The sequence below is a fragment of the Akebia trifoliata genome, chromosome 12, assembly GCF_017979445.1.
Source record: "Akebia trifoliata isolate Shusen 1 chromosome 12, ASM1797944v1, whole genome shotgun sequence".
NCBI lineage: Eukaryota > Viridiplantae > Streptophyta > Magnoliopsida > Ranunculales > Lardizabalaceae > Akebia > Akebia trifoliata.
This window is the reverse complement of record NC_141386.1, coordinates 5,311,493-5,334,592: the sequence shown is the minus strand read 5'-3', so window position 1 is coordinate 5,334,592 and position 23,100 is coordinate 5,311,493. Positions and strand designations below refer to the sequence as shown.

The 23,100-nt window shown below is 32.0% G+C and overlaps 1 protein-coding gene across 1 annotated transcript; it reads right to left on the bottom strand.

The window, feature by feature from the left end:
• Window positions 1–2,520: 2,520 nt before the first annotated feature.
• On the bottom strand, window positions 2,521–7,513 carry LOC147388757 (transcription factor bHLH68-like). The gene is made up of 9 exons (XM_086419213.1): window positions 7,060–7,513; window positions 6,104–6,416; window positions 5,683–5,757; window positions 5,231–5,296; window positions 4,924–4,989; window positions 4,711–4,767; window positions 4,368–4,412; window positions 4,088–4,132; window positions 2,521–2,933 (listed from the first exon to the last, which is right to left on the bottom strand). The coding sequence occupies exons 1-9, from the start codon at window positions 7,275–7,277 to the stop codon at window positions 2,799–2,801; spliced, it is 1,020 nt and encodes a 339-aa protein (XP_086275339.1). The 5' UTR covers window positions 7,278–7,513; the 3' UTR covers window positions 2,521–2,798.
• Window positions 7,514–23,100: the final 15,587 nt, after the last annotated feature.

Here is a 23,100-nt window from a genome sequence, read left to right as displayed (position 1 = left end):
GAGACGCATTTCGCACTTACACATTGTCGTGAGGAGGTAGGGAGCCTTAAAGTTTTCAGGATACGAAAATATCCAATGATTGTGATTGATCCGTCATATGTAATGGATCGGGTGTGATCTGCACCGTATGATCATGTTAGTATCCGATCAAATCCGTTAGATCAAGTGAAAACTGATCGGTGCATTTGGATCAAGTTAGTACCTAATTATAATCGATTAGATGTGTTGATTCATGATTGGTATTCCATCAAGGATGATCGGATTCATTAGATCAAGTAGCAATCGATCAAACACGATTAGAACTATTAGATCAAAAAAATTCAACTACTAGGTGTTGATTAAAATGCATGAGACACATACATTCGATAGGGTGCGATATGGATCGTTGGATCTGATATCAGACACAATCCAACGATTATTGAATCAAAAGACATTAAATCATAGCTCTTAGTCAACAGACACAAAAATGACTATAAAAAGTCAATCAGAAATCAGATTTCTTCACTGAAAATTTTGTGTTTTCTTTTTTCTAAGCTTAAATACTTGACATCGTCAATTTCTATATATTTTTTTTTAGTGTTATAGATTAAATTTGGTTGTACGTATTCTAATTTAATAATTTCAATATAGACTTCTCTGTATCTTGAAAGCATTTGTTCATTGATCCTTTGTGTACTGTAGTTCTAACCAATAAGGAAAATATTTATTTAAAAGAGATTGAAGTTTATTCGAGCCTTTAAGTTCTAAAAATCTTCTTCATCGAATTCTTTCAATTCACCAAATAATTTCCAACACGATTATCTATCTAACCTTATAAAGACTCATTAGAAAATACATGATCCCAATCGTTTAACATACAAAATCCACTGGTTAAGATTTATGCATATCTTGATAATAAATAACCCAAAGAGTTAATGTCTAGGATAAATCTCAACCATTGGATTTTGTGTTTAAATGATTTTTTCATGCATCGTTTTTCATGAGTGAGGGATCTGACTCTAAATTTTCATATAAATTATGTCTTTGAGTTTAAAGTTGGTCATTTCTTTCGTAAGTTTATAATTGGTAAATAATATAAATTTTAGTTGAGAGTTGCTATTGACACCCCAACTTTTACTTATTACACCTCATTTTCTTAAATTATTTATCGTACCCCAATTAAAGATTAAAAAACAATATTCAAAATATTCTAACACTCATTCAAACAATTTTTAGTAGTTGTTTACAATTAGGATCATACTCATATAAAATCCTAAACCTCAAAAAATAGAAATCTAACCAAAGAAAGATAGAGATTTTATAGGCACCCCAACTTTTACTTATTATCAACCATTCACTTATCTTTTTATCTTTTAATTGGGATGTAATAAGTAAAAGTTGGGGTGACAATACATTAATTAATATCTTAACTAGAATAAACTGTAGTAATTACGTTGATGCTTTTGTAGATAATGTATTATGTTCATGAAAGAGAAAAGTTTTGCAATAATTCGTGTATTTTCTCATATTTCTCATATTTTTATGATGTAAAAAAAAAATTTGTCTGTAAAGAATATGGAATTATCATTTTTTGTATTATTCTGATTCTTGAGATTTGAAACAGACGAATATCCATAGTTATTGGTGTTTCTAGTTCTGGTCTCAGTTATTTTAGAATTGAAACCGACAAAAACTAAAACTAAAAAGTTATGATGGTTTTGTTCATATGTACCTTAGGAATCCAATAATTGGAACCAATCCATTGACACCCCATGTTAAATATAACGTTTGTGTGTTTATACTCACTAGTACTTAAGTTCAAAACCCATCTTCACCTACCAATTAGTGACCACTAATCTTGCTTGCTTAGAAAAAAGTTAGATCAAGTAAAAGTAAACGGTCAAGGGAGTGAAGACCCATTTTAAATTTTGATCATAGGGAAGCATATCAAGTCAAGTGAGATACATGATTAGCACAACGAGTGAAAAAAGCCCATATTTGATGGTCCATGGCCGTCGAATTTCATAAAATTTGACAGGCCAAGTGGTCGGATTGGCGTCGATTTTTTTCATTGTCAAATTAATTGAGAATGGGAGATATTCAATGGCTCTACCTGGGGAACATCAAGAATTTTGATGGCCCTAGACCATCGAAATTTGATTTCTAAAATTTGTGGCCTTGGACCGTCGAATTTTCCAATTTTCATGTAGTGTAGTAAAACACCATGACTTAAAAATTGGACTTAACCGGTGGTGATTCAATGGAATCTAAAAAGATTTTGTAATTAATAAAATTGGTTCAGTTAATGAAACATCGTCATTGTTTTGTTTTGTTTTTTGTTCGAGTTTTAAATTTTATTTTGTAAATGATGATAATTTAGGAAAATGGTATACATATCTTTTTAATTTTTTAGTAAATTTAAATTGATCCAACCGAAGATGAACCACTATTCGACCGAGGTCCAACCAATTTTAAAAATTTCCAGTTCAATCATCGGTTCAGAAATATAGGTTAAACATTCATTCAAGAGAAAAATAAAAATAAAAAAAGAGAGCTAAATGTACTCACTAAATAGCATATATGATAATAAACCATACTATTAGAATTTTAGAATTACATATACATGAAAAGATCAAGGAAGAAATCAAACAAAAATATCTGAAATTAGAGAGTATTGGGACTCTCAAGACCCCTAGTTAAAAGCACAATTAATTTCTAAATCTAGAATGCATAGCATCATGAGCAATCAGCCTTAAGTTTTTGCAGAGTGACTGCTCATGATGTTATATCATTTCAAGAAGTTTAAAGTGTGCTATGGCCTATTGAAAACCACCCCCGCCGATCGTCGGAGCCCAATAATCAGCCCCATTGTCACTCCAACCTTGTAGAGTGCAAGACACAGGAACAAGGCATAATCCTCGACTCCTCAAGTCCTTCGGTTCATTTTCCGCTTCCTAGCATTATCAGAAACAAATAAAATCATCGATTCACACCAAATCTTTTTATACAATACCTAGAAATTTAATATGGTGTCTGGGATGCAAATAGCTATTCTATTTTTTATTACTGCACATCTTTTTATTTCTTATTGTTCTTGAAAAGAGGTCTTCAATTTGAGTTTTCTATTTAGATGACAAAAGATCTTTGAGATCTAAAGGGACGGCTAATAATGAGAGACGAAGAGGGAAAATGGTCGAGGAAGAAATCAAATGTTGTTGATTGTCATATTGATATCAAAGTTGCTCCCATATCCTTTCTCCTCTTCTTCCTTTACTTCTCTTTTGTTTCACCAACCCTTCATTTTATTGTGTGTTTATATCCTTATTTGGTGTGTTATTTATAATTTCATTATAATTTGATTTAAGGTGCCGGTGGGCTGGTACTGTTCATCCAATACTATCTATCAAAATTCTGATAAGGGTAGTTGATATAAGGGAAAATATAATTTTTTGGGTTCAAGATAATTGATTTGGGATTCGAGAAACTAACAGTCATATAAGTTAAGCCTGTAATCATTCTCAAAAGTAGTGAAACTCTCATCTGGCTTAACTTATTCACATATATCTTGTATTCTTAATAGAATAATGCTGAAGTGACCTCAAAGATTGACCTCATTTTGCACTTTACGGATGTGGAGGTGTGTACGAATCATAGATGCTTTTCATCAAGTCACGAGCGAAAATCATCTATGTTTCTGTGCGCATCTTTACATCAGAAAAGTGTGAAATGAGGTAGTCAATCTTGAGGTCACTCCAGCACTACTCTTCTCAAAAGTAAAGGGAATCGAGCTTACATGTGTTATAAAAAAATTTGGTGTGCCAATATAAGCTCTCTAAATATAAATAAAAGAGTGGTTATGAATGCACATGGTCTTGGTACACAGCTGATGTGTTAAGGGCACAGAATCATAGATCGTTTTCATTGGGATACACAGGAAATAGATGTGTGGTTCTATGCCCTTGGCAGTCAGCTGCGTACCCAACTGCCTAGAAGACCTTGTGCATTCATCATTATTCTAAATAAAATGAGCTATGTGCACCAAAAATGAGTCTAATTTAGTAGTGGAAGCCATCTATGTGATGGCTTGCACAAGAACAAGATTGAATACCTGATCAGGAGCTCCTCTTCTTTTCATGCAAGTGTCATTCAAGAGCTACAAAAAAAAATTACTAAATAGGATTAGGATTGTTATTAGATCAATTAACAGCTTATATGATTTAACACTCAATTAAGTTCCCAATAATCATAGTTTTAATAATTTTTATTAACATTAAAGTCCATAAAGCTGAGAACTTTGTTCCTTCGATACTTTTTGTGTGTGTGTGTGTGTGTGTGTGTGTGTGTGTGTTGAAGGCAACAGTGGAGGTCATGGATCGAATAAAGCATACCTGACCTGGGTCCTCAGGAAATATGCAGTTCCTTTCCCCTTGAACCTGTAAAAAATTATCATCATTAATCAACTATTTTACTCACGACCCTCACTCACACACACACACACACACACACACACACACACACGCACACACATACACTCACTCATACTCACACTCACACACTACACACATTGCAATATTGCATGCAATCCTCTACATATGCATATATCCACACACCCACACACATGACACATGCTTACTTACCCCATGTGCATGCATGTAATATTGCAATGAGAGAGAGAGAGAGAGAGAGAGATGCTGGTGTTGGTTTAGGAAATGGATTGTACAAATTACTTACAGACTGCTGTTGTCTTAAGTTTCCTGATCCTCTACCTAAGTAAGGGGAGCTCAGGGCCTGCATAGATTGGAGGGAGGAAGGAGGAGAGAGAAAACATATTTAAGAAAAAAAAAACAAAAGAATACAAACTTCAATAACTAAAGATGTACAAACATTGAGAGATGAAACTTTAACTTGCTAAATTAAAAGAAGAAAGAAAGTTAGAAACATCACCTCAATTTGACTCTGAAGGAATCTAATATATCCAATTGCTTCTAACAAGACAGAAGCTGTGTCAGTCTGCAAAAGAGAAACCCCCGCCCCCACACCATTCAAGCCTTCTTTAATGTTAAAAGGAGCCCGAGAAAAAGAAAAGAAAAAAAAAAACAATAAACGTAAAATAAAAATAATAATAAAAAAGGAGAGCTTTCACTTTTGTAAAGAACTCAACTTTGTGATTTTCATCATAAAACATATTTTTTCTATTTTTTTATTCAATCTAATTTTAGAGGAGATTGAATTATAGAGCTTAAAGGCATACCTTTCCAAATGGAGAAACTAGCTGGTGAAGGGTTGTTATCCTATCACCCAATTTCTCCTTCCTCACCTGATGAAAACAAGTGGAAATTAAAGTACCAACTTTGAACACTTAGTGATAAAATCAGAACATTAATGAGAATTGGATTCAAATTAGTAATTAGGGTAGTAAATAAAAGAAAATTACTAGATAATTATTAATAAAAATATAATGAGTTTAAAAATTAATGTAAAAATTATAGAAAGGAATCATAATACAAGTTGTTAATAGAAGAAAATCCTAAGAAATGTTATTGATACCAACACCAAATAAATCTTTCTTATTAAACCATCTTCCATTGTGATAGGAAACATTGGAGATTATAGGGTATCTCATGCACAAATATATTATAATGCCATTCCATATAGAATCAAATTATAAAGATAAACATGTAATAGAGAGAGTCTCAAAACTACCTTGAAAGTATTTTGGGTTGAAGAAGGTTGAACCCGAGCCTTCTTAAATGCTCCACCAGTAGTTGTGCTGTTACACTTAAGAAAAAGAAAGAAACCAGATGTAGAGGTCACTAGCTAGCTAGTTGAAGGCTTGAAACAATTCAACTCCAAAAATAGTAATTTCAACATTAAAATAAAATGAACATTGTTTTTTCCTCAATAAAGGCAATGAAAGTTACATGGAATATTGTGAGGCCTTCAAATTCATTATGAAAGGACCATTAATTATACTAAAACTTTGAAGCATGAAAGTTGAGCTCCAATAATCAATTAGTCAAGAAGATTAAGAATTCCTTCCTCTCTCTCTCTCTCTCTCTCTCACACACACACACACACACACACACACACACACACACACACACACACACACATGTACACATACCTCAGACAAATGATCTGGTTGCTGATGCCTCCCATCTGCCTTGCAATTTGAGAAATCCAACATGTTATCACTGTTGAAACTGGTGACACAAGATTTGGGAGATGAATTTGGCATAATATGAGACCAATTAGGCCTGCCTGCCTGAAATTCTTCATTTCCGTGAACAAACACATAACCATTCTCTGACAAGACCTCTGATTTTACATCAACAGCAGGGGCACTTGGGGTTGTATATAACATTTGGTCTTCCCAATTCTTCAACTTCTTAGCATGATATTGGCCCAATCTATCTTCTTCTCCTACCAATCCTCCCCTGCAAAACAGTAATCATAACTCCCAAAGAAATTTTCACTTTCTTGAACAAAAATCCATGTAAACAAAAACACATCATGTCAAATATTATCTTAAACAAGTATCAAAAACCTAGGAAAAATAATAGTAAGAGGAAGAGAGAAGAAATTCAATCTTTGATCATAAAACCATGTAAAATATTATCTTAACCAAGTACTGAAAACCTAAGAAAAATGATAGTAAGAGGAAGAGATTCTCAATCTTTAAATCATAAACTCATGCAGAATAAAAGTTAAAAACAGTCATCACAACCCCCAAAATTTTCACTTTCTTTAACAAAAATCCATGTAAAATATATACCTAAACAAGTATCAAAAACCTAAAAAAGTAAAAAATAAAAAGTTAGAGAGACATAAGATTAAATTCTTTGATGATAAACCCATGTAAAAACAAAAAAACAAAAAATTTATAAAAATATAAGAATAAAGAAAAGTAAAAAAAGTCTTTCAAAACATGAAGAGCAACATAAAGAAAGATTATAGTCGATATATAGATATATGTAAAGATATAGAAGATAGAAGCTGTAAATGCATCATAAAGACATGAAAACTTGTGACAATAAACCCAACTAGAGATGACAAAGAGAGAGAGAGAGAGAGAGATACAAGAGTAGTTCGCTCCATGACTCTGGCAGCTCTTGGTTATCATGACAAGAGTTCAAAGGAAGTAATGAAGATGAGGGTGGGGTACTGTATTGAGGGAAGATTGGTGAAGAAGAAGGCAACATAGGAGATGGTGGTCGCATGTTATTAATGTTCCACCAGTTTGGGTTTCCAGCCATTAATTGTTGCACCGGTAAGCTCTGCACATCCCCTCGATTCATGCTTCAAATCTATCTCTCTCCCTCTTCTTTTTCTTGGAGCTTTGGGTTTCCTTCGTTTTTTGAGTTTGAAGAAATCAAGTCCTCTTCAGTTGAACTTAATACAGGATGAGAAATTGAGAAGCTTTGCTTTTCTCTCTCTCTTTATGCTCTTGTATTGCTTTATCACAAAGTAGTGCAGAAAAGGTGATGGCAGTATTTTCAGAACAAAAGGAGCAGCTTTAGGAGGTTAGTTCCTCTAATTTGGGTTAGTGCAAGAGTTAGAGTTAGGTAGGGTGTATTTGTTTAGAGATTTGTGAACTGTAGCACTCATTTTCCTCTTTTTCATTTCAATAATGCAATAGAACAACAAAGACAATCTGAGTTTTTATTTTTATTTTTTTAAAAACTAATTAAAAAGATTAATAAAACTTTTCTAAGGTTTTGTGTTTTGGACCGTTGTGTGATTGGCCTGAGTCCCATCATTCTTGGTAGGACCCCAGCCATGGACAACTAAAGAATAAAGGGTAATTTCGAGATACCCCTGGAGGGTTTTACAAAAATTAGAGACACCCTTTTAAAAAATGAATACCCCTTGACATCAGTCTTCCATGAAAGACTAACAAATAATGACTGAAATATTTTTTTTTCCGAAACACCTATGACCTATTTGTCGTCAACCTCTTAAGGCATTTATTTTTAACCTTTTCAATCTTATAAAAAATTCATCACCTTCAACCTCCCGTAAAAGCCTATCTCATTCTTGAATCGTAAAGGCCATAGGTACCCTTGGGGAAAATATCAAGGGGTTTTATTTACCAAAAAATAAAAAAAGAGAGGGGGGGGGGGGGGGGTGTTGGCTAGAGTCTTGTTAGCAATTTGGAATATGGCAAAAATTCAAGTTCTATTTGATTTTGGATTGCAAAAATCCATTCTAAAATTCTGTCAAAAATTCGATAAATGAAAAATATGCGGCATATGTTTCATACGCGTATTATCCGTCTCATTTCAAAATTTTGAAAACCAAAAATTTGATAATATAATAGTGATGTTTTTTATGAATATGATAGTAATAATGATGGTGGTGATAATGAGAGCATTGAGGTTATTATTCCATTGATTTATAAAAGAAGACCAAAGTCAAGGGACAAATCATCATTTTGAAAAATTAAGCTTTATGCTGAAATTTTTTTGCAATGCAAATTATTTGCATAAACCTCTTAAAACTTCACAAATTTCAGCAAATAGTTTGCAACTCAAAAAGTGTTGCAAATCATTTGTGGTGCAAAGTTTTTATATTTACATGGTACCAAACAGGACCTTAATCTCAAATAAATGTAGAGGGTCATGTCATTAATTTTTTAAAGATAAAAGAGACATTTGTCATGTAAATGGTGGATTCATCCAAAATTTTGAAGCATGACTACTTCAAAGTCGACTTGTATTACACGTTTCAACTTACAAGTTTAAACTTTGCAACATACAACAAGTTACATGCAGTAGCATTTTTTTTCCAACGCATTTTATAAAAATTTGTAAGATATATGTTTTAATTCTTTTTTAACTTAAAATGCATAAATTGTTCAAAATAGTTCAATAATCCGGAGAGTAATATTTTTATTGAAAAAAAATGAAAAATTCGTGAATTTTTCAAGAACTAAACATGAGATTGCTAACAAGGGGCAAGAATTTGGAGCCAAAGGCCTTTAGGTCATTTTATATTAGTCTCTCAGTGAAGGTTGAATCAAGGGACATGTCTATTAAAGTATTAGATATGAAATGTTGTTATAAGGTGTAGTTGATTGATCAAATCATGTTCTTATAGAGATTATGGTAGGGTTAGATTGAATATCTAAACTTATATATCTTCATATCCAACACCTTCGTAATTTCACTAGTTTGAAAAGTCAGGAGCCTATCTCTAATAATTGCACAAAAATATGGTGGGTACCTCAAAACTACCAAAAAACAAACATCATAATTTTGCATTTTAAATTATGAGTCGTGATAACATGACTCGCCAGGTGGCATATTCAATTGATTCCCTGATGTGGACAAGTTCGAAACCATAGATCTACACGCCTCCGGATACATGATTACACTTTCCCATTTTAAAAAAGTGTATCCCGAGGCTTACAAATCTACTGTTCCCAAACTTATCCACATCAAGGGGTCGATTGAGTATGCCAGCTAGTGAGTCATATTATCACAACTCTAAAATTATTCACACTCTCTAGCAACCATTGAAAGGGAGGGGCACCACTAGAACGGTCATGATCCACATATTAAAGTATCCATTGCCAACTGAATTTCAATTTTGAACGTTACTCTTCTTTAAAGATGAGATGGAAAATGACATAAGAGGGGGGGGGGGGGGGGGGGGGGGGGGGGGGGGGGGGGGGGGGGGAACACAGCAAGAACATTGATTTGGGGCCATTGAGATTAACATGGTCTAGGCAGAACGACATCATTATCAACCAATAGAAGGCTTGCATCACTCTTATAGTGACTATCAATCTTGGGGCTATGAGATTAATGCTTTGGTATGTTCGAGAGTGTAATTGAAAAACAGTCAATTGGACTGATTTTCTTAATTGAATTGTAATAAATCCTAATAAATTCGTATAGAAAATAGAGAGCCATCTAAATAAAATCAAACTTTAGTATAAGAAAATATAATCTAATCATATTTTGTCATGATTTGGTATGTCACACACTATGTGAAAATTAAAAAATTCGACAAGCTCAAAGCCCACAAATTTTGATGACTCATGACTGTTGAAAATTTTGAGGTTTAGAGCCATCAAATTTCTCTCATCCTCCATTAATTTGATGATTTCGATATGTCAAAAAAAAAAAAAAAATTTGACGACTTGATCTATTGAATTTTATAAAATTCGATGACCTTGGACCGTCAAATATTAACTTTTTTTCACATTGTGACAAAACAATACCTTATTTGATTACTTCTTATAATACCCTAATACCCTCTACACTTATGGGGGTTGAAGATAGTAAAATACTAATAAATGAAAAAAAAAAAAAAAAATGCCTGATGATTGCATGATTTCGTCAAAAATTATATACCAAGATAGTGCTCTTAATATATCAATGATACCATGATTAAGAATTAAGTTCTATTCAAACTTAATTGAATTACAATCTATGTGCACAAAAAAAAAATCATAATTAAAGCTAAATTCATGAATCTATTTGTTATATAAGCAACCTTATCCTTTTTCTAAGGAACCTCACTTAACGTGTCCATCAAGAAAACTTTAAAAAATAACTATTTTATAGGCCAAGCAACTTTTAAAAATGCCCACCATTGAAAAAGCTATAAATGGTATAACCTTTAAAAAACTAATAGTAGCAATTTGATCATGCAGGACGACCAAAGAATCTTAGTCTTAAATAATGAGATCTTATACTTGTTATATTCTCTTTATTTAGATTATTATTTTTGTCCATAACATACATTCCCTTATGACACATTTATATGACAAACAAACCCTAATATCTGGAGGCACTGCCACCTAGTTTTATGTGGGAGTTAGGGAAAGGGTCCGTACTGCTAAAATCTTTGTCGGACGCTCCATGTCTTTTTCCTACGACCCTATTTTTTTTTCTTTCTTTTATGGCAAATTTTATTTTTAAAAATATATATTTTCGTACTCTTTCATTATTTAGCTCTCTTGTAGAGGCACGCCTGATATTCAATATTCAATAATAACTTAATAGGCATACGTGATTCCTCAAACTTTTTTTTTACTTAACACACCAATTGACAAAAAATAAGTAATAAATTGAAATTAAAAGAAGTTGATAAATCAAAAAGGGATTTTTGAAAAAAAAAATTAAATAAAAGATGAGCAGATACTATAGTGTGTACAATGTTGATCCCAAGGTTCTAAAATTATTTAGGAAATGGAGAATTCAAAAAAAAAAAACCCTCTCGACATAAGTTGGGAAAAAAAATTAGGAAAACTAAGATAAATATCTATATATATTTATATATATATTATAATTATTAAAAAAAACAAATGTATGTATTAAAGATAATATAAAACAAATTATGAATTTTATTTGCAAAAATATATTTTTCATGTTAAAGATAATATTGAATAAAATTTCATATTAAATATAATGTTAAAAGAATGATTTTAAAATTTCGCTAATAAGTCGAGATTAAATTGTTGAATAAAAGAATCATGAATTAATCACAACATCTTCAAAAGATAGGTTTTTTCACTATTGTAGCTACAACAATTATCCGGCAACAATCAATCTTTGGTTTCTTCTTTTATCATTCTCTCACTCTTACGTTCAGTCCCTTCAATGCTCGAAAAGTTTTCCTCGTTTGAGTAGAAATTCAAGTTGAAGAGTTTCTTTGGATAGGAGAAATGAGAATGGGTTGGTCATTAAAATATGGAAAGGTTAATGAGGGTCATACATCATATATTAATTTTATTTTTTGGGATATCTAAAAGGAAATATTGGCCTGGCAATATAAGCTTTCTTTCTTAATAAATAAAAAAAAAATTGTTCTAATCTTGAGGAAGAAGTCCCCCTAAGGTTCAGAACTTAGTGACTCAAATCCTTGTGTTAGGTGTGCCGCACTTGCTATCAAAACTCGCTCTGATGCTTTAGGAGTTAATCCTTCTTCAATTCCCGACTCACTCTCCAAATATAAGAACTATTTCCAAAATATTGGAAACTTGCTCTCCATGAGAATCACATTCCATCTATCATATTAAATATTTTTTATTCTTTAAATAGATATTAGTCATGTATGTACTCGAGCAAATATTGCAATGAAATATTAGTCAATATTACAAGTAGAAGACAACAATAGTGTAATGATGAACAGATTTAAAGCTCGTGATAGAAGTTGAATAATACAAAAAAAATCCAAGCAAACAATGAATATAGGACAAGAGAAAATATGAAAGTTATATACCATATTGGAGCCACCATGATTGCATTTTGAATACAAAATTAATGAAATAAAATATATCTATTTTCTTAGAAATTACCCATTTTAAATTGTAAAAGAGTTATTTTTTACAACAACAAAAAAAAACAATAAGTGGTCATGGAGTAAGTAAATAAAATAAACCATATTGTAAAATTGACATTTGAGCATATTATATATATAAGGCTCTTGAGTCACTCCACACCTTAAGATATTTTTGAACTTGACACTCTCATGTTCTCGTTCCCAACCTCGCACCTGCTCTCGATTCACCCTTTAGGCACTAAGCTCCAATCTATGAGATGTTCGAAGTGATTAACACCACATACATCCTTAATACAATCTAAAAACTGGTTTCTTGGGGAACACATCTTTTTTCAAGATGACATTCTAAGAGTTCTAGAATTATTTTTAATTAGAAGTAAAGCTCTAATTAGTTTTAATTAGAATTTTTCAAGAAGTATTTAAATTTTTTGTTTATCTAGATGGTAAAAGAAATGTATGAAAAAGAAGGCATTTAGGCAAGGGCGGAGCTAGTAAGGAGCTGGTGGGGTCAATTGCCCTCACAAAACTTTGAGACACCCCTATATTTTCAACTAATTACATGTCCCATTTGTACCCACTCCCTCCAATTTTTGCCCCCACACCCTCACCTCCCTCTATTCAATTTTTCAGCTATACAACTAATCATAGTTTGCCCCCACTACAAGAAAATCCTAGCTTCGCCCCTGCATTTAGGGTTTTGGTGTATGGACATGTGGCATTGGTTGTAGGTTATGTTAAGACTTATTATCAGGCCACTGCTAAAAATTAGCATGAAATACGAGATGCCATAAGTGCATGATTCACTACGTGAAAAAAAAAATGTGTAAATTTGACACTAAAGTTCTTCAAATTTATTCATTTTTCACGTAGTTTTTAAAAGAGTAGTGTCAAATTTACCCTTTTTTCCCGTAGTGAGTGTGGAAACCTATATCCTATATTACAAATCCTCTAGATTATTGGTAACAATCGGCAAGATTGCTCATTAATTTTCCTTGTAATTTTGTTAGTGCACTTGTGCGTTCACTTTGACAATCAAGTCAATTTTAACTATGGTAGAGTAACTAGACAAATTCTCTAAGGTAACTTGGACATATAATCATTGAGTTGGCTCCTTAATAGATTATAACTGCGCACATCTCGATTGCATGCTTTGAACATCATGTCTTTGCTTGTTCTTAGGTTTCTCAGAGTGATCCCATCCTTGTCAATGCCATTTTACCTACCTTGGACATGTCCAATCTCCCCCTCAAAGACTTTGTATGCATGTAGCACACTTAATGAGTCGAAATACATTATCATCACACGAAGATTCAAAAGAATAGACACCTCATATATGTATCATTGACTCAATTAGGAAGATTATAAGACATGGTGCACAAACGAAATTGATAGTTGGGTTGCAACCCAACTCCCCATTTTATTTTTATACTCGAAATACATTATCATCACACGAAGTTTCAAAAGAATAGACACCTCATTTATGCATCATTGTCTCAATTAGGAAGATTAAGCAATATGGTGCACAAACGAAATTGATGGTTGGGTTGCAACCCAACTCCCCATGTCATTGAATTGGAAATTGGATCTATTACTCAAACCAAAATTACCTCTAATTAAATGGGATAATTGGAACTTGGGCGCACGTCATGCTTGATCATTGGATTCCTCTTTTATACGTACTTTAGATTTTCCCTAAAACCCTAATGCCTGAATGAGATTGTCCTCCTTTCATTGGCTTAAACCCTAAAAAGCCAAAAGCAAGGTGTCTAGGGTAGCAACTCACTTTCACTTATAAAAGGAGAGAAACATAAGTGGTTGTAGGTGAACTCATCTCCTCTATTTAACATGCTTTCTAGGTTTCTAGACACCTGCATCTATGAGTGGGATCTTCATATATTTCTTATTAACAGGGAACTGCTATTGCCAAGGCCAATTTTACCATTAACAAGGTCACAATTTAAAAACTCAAAAACTCTAATTGAATGTCCATCCAGTCAAGTCAAAATGTTACTAGTTTATATATAAAACTGGATGATCCACGATTCTTCAACTTGTAAATTAGGATTAAAAATTTTAGAAAGGGTTGAATTTTGGTGAGGATGACCTCCTCATCATTGAGATCATCCTCACAAAAAATCAGCCAATTCCAAAACTTCTAACCCATACATTGAAAAAAAGTTTGGCTCTCTTTAGGGTCTTAGAACGCTCCCCATATATATATATATTTGATCGGTAAGTTTCAAAATATTTTTTTTCCTAAAGATTTAAAAGGTGGTTTTAAATATTTTAAAATAAATAAAAATAATTATCTTTTTTGTTCTCCACAAAATATATTACATATAATCAGATAAATCATTTGATGTTTTGACCCATCTTGATAAATTTTCAAGCTGACTAGTCTGATTTTCCTAACTGAGTTGGTAAGTTGATTCCATCAAGTTTTGCGGCCAAGTCACCTCAAATCCATTCGAGTCAAGACAACTCAACTAATTTTAAAACTATAGTTGAAATAGTATGCAAAGTATTTAATGACCTTAGCCGTATCACTTCCCTTATTAATATACCCATCATTTTCCCTCAAATTCTGGTGTGGAATTTCTTAAAAATCCTAAATACAAGAAGAATGTTGTCACTTCAGCTCACAAATGATGACATCTTAATTTAATCTATGATTAGTGTCTTCTCCTTGCTCTAGAGTCTTTTACAATGCAAAAAACTTTAGTGGAAATTAATTTTCTACTTTTTCATATTGGTCTAGCTGTATGATTGTGCTGCAAAATTTGGTGGGAAAATGATTTTTTCGAGAAAATATGACTTGGAGATGAATGATTGTACATTTTCTGGGAAAGAAAACGGTTTTTTTTCATATTAATAAAAACAATATTTTCATACCTACCCACGATTTTTCGGTGGGAATCCTAATATCGTTCTCTCAATACCGTTACCCCTACCCCCAAAATTGGACACCAATTTGGAAATCAATCACCGAGAAACATATTCTGAGAATGACCATTTTCTTTAAAAGTTGATTTAATGGAAAAAAAAAAAAAAAAAAAAGTTTTCTCTGCAATCATAGGCATCATATATGTTTCTAATGTATAATTTGCAATTTTTGAAGAAAAGAGGTCATGCTTGGATAGATTTAGGGGGCAGTCAATGGGTACCCATTTAACCCAAACCGGTCGAACCTGAATCAAAACTGAAAACCCAAGATCCGGATCCCTTTCTAGATTCGTTTAGAGTTGTATCTAAAAGGAACCAGACCGATAGGAATTGGAAACAATTTGGTTACCCATATGGGTACCCATGTGTACCCCAAACTGATTTATTTTGCCATTTCTTTTTATATTGAAAATGGTTGAAGACTTCCTTACCTTTTAAACTTAATGGTTATTACATAAAATTATTCAAGTTTTCATATAAGCAATGTATTTAAAATTTTATTGTAAATAAAGAAGATGAATTTTAGTTTTTTGAAGAAAAAAAATAACTAATATCTTTATTTGAATATATAAATTGCAAATATTTGCAATTACATTGTTGAGATTGTTGTAGATAATATGTGTGTAAAGGAAAAAAGTTTTACAATAATTCATAAAATATACTTTAGCACATTGTGTGATGGAAAAAGGTTTCAACGTAAAGAATATAGAATCCTATTGTAACTCGATGTATTTTTTGTCTCAACTAGTTCTATTGAAACCGATGAGTGCCCATGCTTCTTGACGATTTTACTTATTTTAGAATTGGACTTGTAACAAAGAATAACAGAAATCAGAAAAATATGATGGTTCCAATTCTAAGTATCTTAGGACCCAAACCGGAACCGATCCATTAACACCCTTAGATACAATTACAGAAATTCTAAGTGGGTTTATACGAAGAAGCTACTAAAACAACTATGTATTTTGTCGAAATTCCTAAATCAGCCATTTTTTTTAATAATTACAACAACAACCAAAAATCATATATCCAATTTAATAATTTCTTTTTCTTTTTCTTTTTTTTCAAATCTTAATCATAATGGTGATAAGATAAATCAATTATGAAATAGTTATTTCAATAGATTGGATCAGGCCCGAAATCTCATCCGTTTCGATACAATTACTTTGGATCACAATCAAGGATTTGGGTTGCGAAGTACTTATTCAATCTGATGAGGATCAAGTGAACCTAATATCGTAATTGATCAATCCAATGAGGACCCCAATTTGATAACTTATAACTAGATCAGCTTTGGGTTTCGATACAATTACTTTGGATCACAATCAAGGATTTGGGTTTTGAGAAGTACTTATTCAATCTGATGAGGATCAAGTGAACCTAATATCGTAATTGATCAATCCAATGAGGACCCCAATTTGATAACTTATAACTAGATCAGCTTTGGATCCATCCTTGATCCAATAGGGATTGGATCCAAGAACGTGTGAAAAAATGTAAATGATGTATATATATTTATCTTATATATTATACATTTTATATGGATATATGATATATAATTTTTAAATGATGGAGGTATCTGAACTTATGTCCGACTAGGGGGACCAAAAGAGCTAGGGCCGGAGCTAAGGCATATGGGTCCCTTCCCTGGGTACATGCAATGCCCGCACATCACACACACTAGGTAAGTGAGGGTGCACCCTCGCAGGTGGCTCCAAGGAAATACTATACATATTGGATATCAAACTCACAATCTATGGACTCTCACCATTTACTGGATCTGAAATTGCCATTGATCCACCGCATGTATATTCTATTTTATACTTTTATCAAATTCAAAGCTTAAAACGACAGACTCAATCAAGTCTGGATTTAATATTCTTATCTAACTTCAATTCATTGACGGCCTAGATCAAATCAATAATTAAATAATATATAACTATTTTTGGAAAAGATTTATCCAAATGATACACATTAATAGAGATAAACAAGGTCAAATCAATAATTAAACAATAAGTTTCAAGAAAGACAAAAAATTGGAAAATAATTGGCAAGCAAACAAATGATCAAATCTTTGTAGATTTTAGCCGTAGAAAGAAAACCAATCAATCATTCTCAACTTGAAATAATATTATAATATCCCTTTGCTTTTTTCAATTTTAGATTAGAAATTAGAAAACTTTTTTACTTTATTTGTTTTTCCACTACTTAGAATAATAAAAGAATTTCTTTCCACCATCATTTTCAAAACCTAATCTATTATAATAGTACAATAAGTTAAGGAATATATCCCTTTCCATTTTGACTTAATAATTGAAGCCATCATCACATCGTTAACAAAAGCATGATTTGTTGGTAAGTTCTTGGCAAAACGTTCAAGTCATATGGATCGTTGGCTTTATTTGTGGTAAAAAAAAGAACAAAAAAAAGAAAATGATGAAGTAACATTAAAATTGACATAGATTCTCACATTGCTGACTTGGATGTATATATAAAACCCTAGATGTTTTTCATCAAGATACAAGTGAAAAGCATCTATGGCAATGTGTGCACCTCCACATCAGTAATGTGAGAATCAGTGTCAATTTTAATGTTACTGCAACATGACTCTTAAAGAAATCTATGTATCTATCTCATAGAAAATATTTAAGTACTGGTTAGAATATTAATTAGATATGATGCAATGTAGTAAGATTTATTGTGATACATCAAATCAATTTTTTTTTTTGGTGAGGATTATGCTAACAATCATGATAGGATGGATCCGATTAGAAAATCAATTAGAATTTTTTTTCAATAAGTGTACCCATTAGATTACCTATTATAGTGTCATTCATTGATGTAATTGAGTCATGCTCCTATTGCTTTTTTTCTAGTCCCAAAATTTCAAAATAAATTCAAATTTGTCCATTGCATCAAATAATTGTTGAATCTGAACTTGGTTACTATGCCATCTACCACATAGTTGGGAATCAAACACGGTATTCAATTGAATATCACACCCATTGATGTTGGGATCTATGGTAAATGGGGTGATCCATCAGTTCAAGGGAAATCTTTGACACATTAAGCATGCACATAAAAAGGATTTGAAGTATCTCATGAATCATGAAAACAACTATATCAATCAAGTTCAAACTATGGGATATGAGACATGTTTGTGAATGATAGGAGGGCATTACAGACAAAGTAAGGACTCTTAATAAGATTACTAAAGCTTAGTGTAGACACCCCAATTTGAACAGGTCCCACTTGAGAAAGATCCATAAAAATGTGTTTTAAGCCAAAATACTAACAAAAGGCTCAAAAGCCTAAGTTTTCAAAAGCCACCTCATAAAAATCCAAATACTTTTAATTGACCTATGGGCCCACAATAAATACCATTTTTTCAATTTCTAACGCCTCTATGCATTTTTCCAATTCTAGGTTCAACTTTAAGCCCATACCCATCCTAAGCATTTTTTCAAGCCAACCTACATCTAAACCCATCCCTAACCTAAACTCATATTCAAACCCCTAACCCAAGCCAAACCCATCTCCAAGTCTATGATTCATGTCAATACTTAAGAAATCCAAAGTCCATGGTCTCACATATTTTCCCAAAAGAGGATACATGTCATGCTCTAAGGGGTCAATTTCAATTTTATCTTTACCATTTCTTTTAGAATTATTTACATGAGAACCAAGGTCTATGTTATAAATGTCACTTTCCCATTCATCCTCCATAAAGTATTTTTTCACATCTTTTCATTTACTCTTTCTTTATGAGTTATTTACAAAAAAATCAAGGTCTACTTCGTACATACCACATCACTTTTACGTATATCACTTCCCTAGTCACCCTCCCCAAAATACTTTTTATCTCTTACCTTTCTATGCTTACTTTTAAAAATATTTACTAAAAAACCAAAAACTAAATGTGTCTTTAGGGTTTCATCTCAGAAATTTCACATTTATCTTTATAAAAATAAAAAATTCAAAAAGAAATAAAGCAAAACTCGTGTTTTTTCCTTTTGTTTTTAGGATTTGATCATTACTCCCAATTTTTTTTAAACCTCTATCAATAGTCTCATTTTCCATGAGAAACTCATTTTCAATCCAAAATCGTACCCAATTTTCTACTGAAAAACCTCGTCCTCTCTCCCAATCTTTCTTTTAACCTTAAGCATTCTCAAAAATCCCTACACGACTCTCTAAACCTTACATCTCAAAGAACTTTTAAACATTTCTCATCTTCTAAAATAAAAATAAGAACACAAGATGAGTTAGAGTATGCTTAAATTCATTGCATTTACCTTTTTCTACCCTTTTTTTTAATATTATTTTAGAAAACCTTAAATTATAATGGAAAATCATCATTCATCCTGAGTAAGTTGAGTCTTAACCTTGGGCATGAAATGTTTGAGGCGGCTTGACTGAAAAAATGAAGTTTGAAGCCCTATTAACCCTATTTTCATACATCAGATTGTACATTGCATACACACTATCATACACTATCACACATACATGGCAATGATGGAGAATTGTGCTTCTATTTTAGGGGTTGAGCCACTAAGTTTCTAGTCATAAATTGCATACATTAAGGTTATAGTTATAAGAGTATTTAAATCATAGAATTTTTCTAAAACTTAAACTAACATTCTAACTCATGTGAAAATTGTAGACTCCATAAGGGTATCCTTCTCCATAAGATATCCCTTCATGTCTCACATTAACATTAAGCCCATTTTTCAAATGGTACATTTCCACTTTATGCACATACTCATTCCCCTCATGCATTCCATGCATATTTATTTTTATTAAAATATTAAAATGATCAAGTTTCAAAGGTAACCACCTTATGATAGGAGAATGGGGTGCCTAACACCTTTCCATTCTCTAACTGAACTCTCTTACCTAAATCTGGGTAGACCATTCCCCTTTATCTATGAACTAGAGTCACTATAATGGCATAAAATTTAATTTTTCAATAAAATTTAATTTTTTAATAAAATTATTTTGGGTGCTCATTCACACCCATTTCTTAAAAAAGAATGATGACGACTCCAAATCACGTAGTATTAAGTTCACATGATAAACATCTCATGTCTACACATAGCATATTTATAACTCACAACCCAATATAAATGAGAGGAGAACAAAGACAAAAGGTGTAAACTCTTCTCTAACCTCAATTGGCATTTTATTGACTTGTAATTTTTATGGAGAATATTTTTGTATTTTATCAATTAGTATTTAAGGGATTTCATGGAATTTTATTCTCTAGGGAATTTGAAATCCATGGAATTTTAATCCCACCATTTAATTGCACTTAGGACAAAATTTTCCATTTAATTGTCCTATATGGGTTATAGAGATTACTCTCACAAAAAATTAATCCAATTTGAAACTTCTAACTTCATCAAAAGTAATTTACAAATTAGCAATAAAAATCAGTAGTCCACAATTCTTCAACTTGTAACCTACTTTTGATGGGGTTAGAAGTTTTAGGATGGGCTAATTTTTTGTGATGATGATCTCCTCACAATAGAGATCATCCGAAAAAAATTAGCCTATTCTGAAACTTTTAACCTATATAAGATAAAACGTTGGCTCCTTAAGTGTTGGTTGTTGAACGCTACATAATATATATGGGTCACATTTGACAGTTAATAAACACCTTATTGACCACAATCGATAGATTGCACACGATCTATTCTCTTGTTTAAGTGAATTGGTCCTTCAATTTCTCATTAATTAGTGCTACCTCCCTAACACCAATTAAAACAAAAAAAGTAAAGATTGATCTCTCTCACTCTCCTTCTCTCTTGAACAAAAAAAAAAAAACAAATCATAACCTAACGCCTCTTCACACCTAAAGGCCTTTCTAATCTCTTGAATCTTTCGCATATCTTTTCTCTCTCATCCTCTTTCGATTTCCCTCTAATCTAAAGCTCTCAACTTCTAACTCATCTCACATCTCTTCTCTCTATCTCACTCTCTCTGATTAGAAACTCTTGGTCTCAATCGATTCTCCCACTTTCAAAGGGATATCTAATCTCTCATTTTCTTCCCTTACACACCATAACCATTAAACGAAGAAGCTTTCGAAGAACTACACGAAGCTCAGATATCTCATTCTCTCTCGATCGAAGCTCAGACGAAGAACCTATCAACCTTTCTTGAAGTCCATTGAAGTCAACTCTCGATTTCCCCTCTCTCACAATATGTTCTCAAATTGAATCAAGATCCATTTAACCTTATTAATTTGACAAGTTCACGATCCAATCTATTTCAGTTCAAAGATGATAATTAAGATACTAAAATGCTTTCAATTGATACCAAAATGCTCTCAAAGCATGTCCAAACTCACCCAACAAACAAACATACATTAAATTATACAATGAAAATAATAACCAACAATACTATCCATTTCCATCTCCTATTACATAAAGTGCTTGTAAACATGTGATTCTGTTTACAATCCAACGACCATGTCTAGTTTAAAGAAAATACATAAGCTTAGAACTACCATTTGATTTCTAAAATATAGACTTCATTGAAACTAAGGAGAAGAGAAAGAAAATAATAATAACAACAAAAGCAAGCATAGAGGTCCTCCATCCGTTCGAGTTTTTTTTTGGATTCACGGGTTTTATTTCATGCAATTCATCTTCAACTGCAAAGTGATGGCGTTGATCTTTTATAAAATGTTTTTCTACTTTCTCATATGATCCAAACACCTTATAACAACATCCACGAAAATCATCAACATTTTTATGGCACTCTTCTCATGTTCTAAAAATTCATGTCTTTCGTCTTACAAATACTACATAGTATTTGGCCATTCTAAAAGCACACCAAGCAAATAAAATAAATTTAAATTATTTTCCAAAAGATAATTTAACCATCTCACTGAGCAATAGGCAATCAAGTACATCACCAGAACTTCAATTCCTAATAAGAGTAAAGCTCCTAATATCCAATCCCTATGAACATACAACAAGCAATTCTACCATTGTTAAGTCTTTTTTAATTGCAAATTGATGTCCATAATATGGGATTTTCATCTACAAAGGAAACACATGTATCGATAGTTTGACTTATGATAAGGCAATAAACAACTAATTTGCTAAAATCCATTTTCATAGAAGAAATACATTGTACCATAGAACATTCAACTTAACCTCCTAAAATTCATAACCCTTGAAATTGTGGAATAATATGCTAAATTGACTCAGAATTATGTTTAATCAATATATTATAGGTGATACATATATATTATAGTGTTGGACAACACTTACATATATGAACAAAAAAAAATCACACATGTCACGCCCCTGATTTAGAATCTAGATTTTCCCAAATCTTGAAGGTGGAGTAAAGAAATAATTTTAAAAAAAAAATCAAATGAAGATCTTTAAGACTTAAATACGATATGGATTTCTTCCAAATAATTTTAATAGAGTTTTACATAAAAATTGGACTTATGAAAAATCTTCACTTGTAGAAAATACATATATAATCAAAATCCATATATCCACTACATTCTAACCATCATATCATAACGTATATACATCACTTCAAAAAATATATTATAATTACAACCCAAAAGTGTACATAGATCCACTACACATTTCATATCGATCAACAGTTGTTCACATCATAAACATTAACTCTCATTCTTTAGACATATATATACAAAAATACACAATACACGTGATGCTGATATATACAAGGAAGTTCAAAACTACACAAAATAGTTTTGCTAAACTCAAATCGCAGCTCACATATAATAAAAATAATGTTCATCATCTTGATCTGTTAATCTCTGTATATAATATTTTTTGTTAAGAATAGACATCTCGATAGTTGGGACATATGTTATATTTTGTTTGTAGGGTG

Bases quoted from the DNA above. Each gene is read 5' to 3' on its own strand.
- LOC147388757 (XM_086419213.1), bottom strand. From the start codon at position 7,277: ATGAATCGAGGGGATGTGCAGAGCTTACCGGTGCAACAATTAATGGCT. The intron at 4,990-5,230 runs GTATGCCTTTAA...TCTCTTTTGCAG, and splicing joins TAGTTTCTCCATTTGGAAAG to ACTGACACAGCTTCTGTCTT. The intron at 2,934-4,087 runs GTATTCAATCTT...TGATAATGCTAG, and splicing joins GAAGAGGAGCTCCTGATCAG to GAAGCGGAAAATGAACCGAA.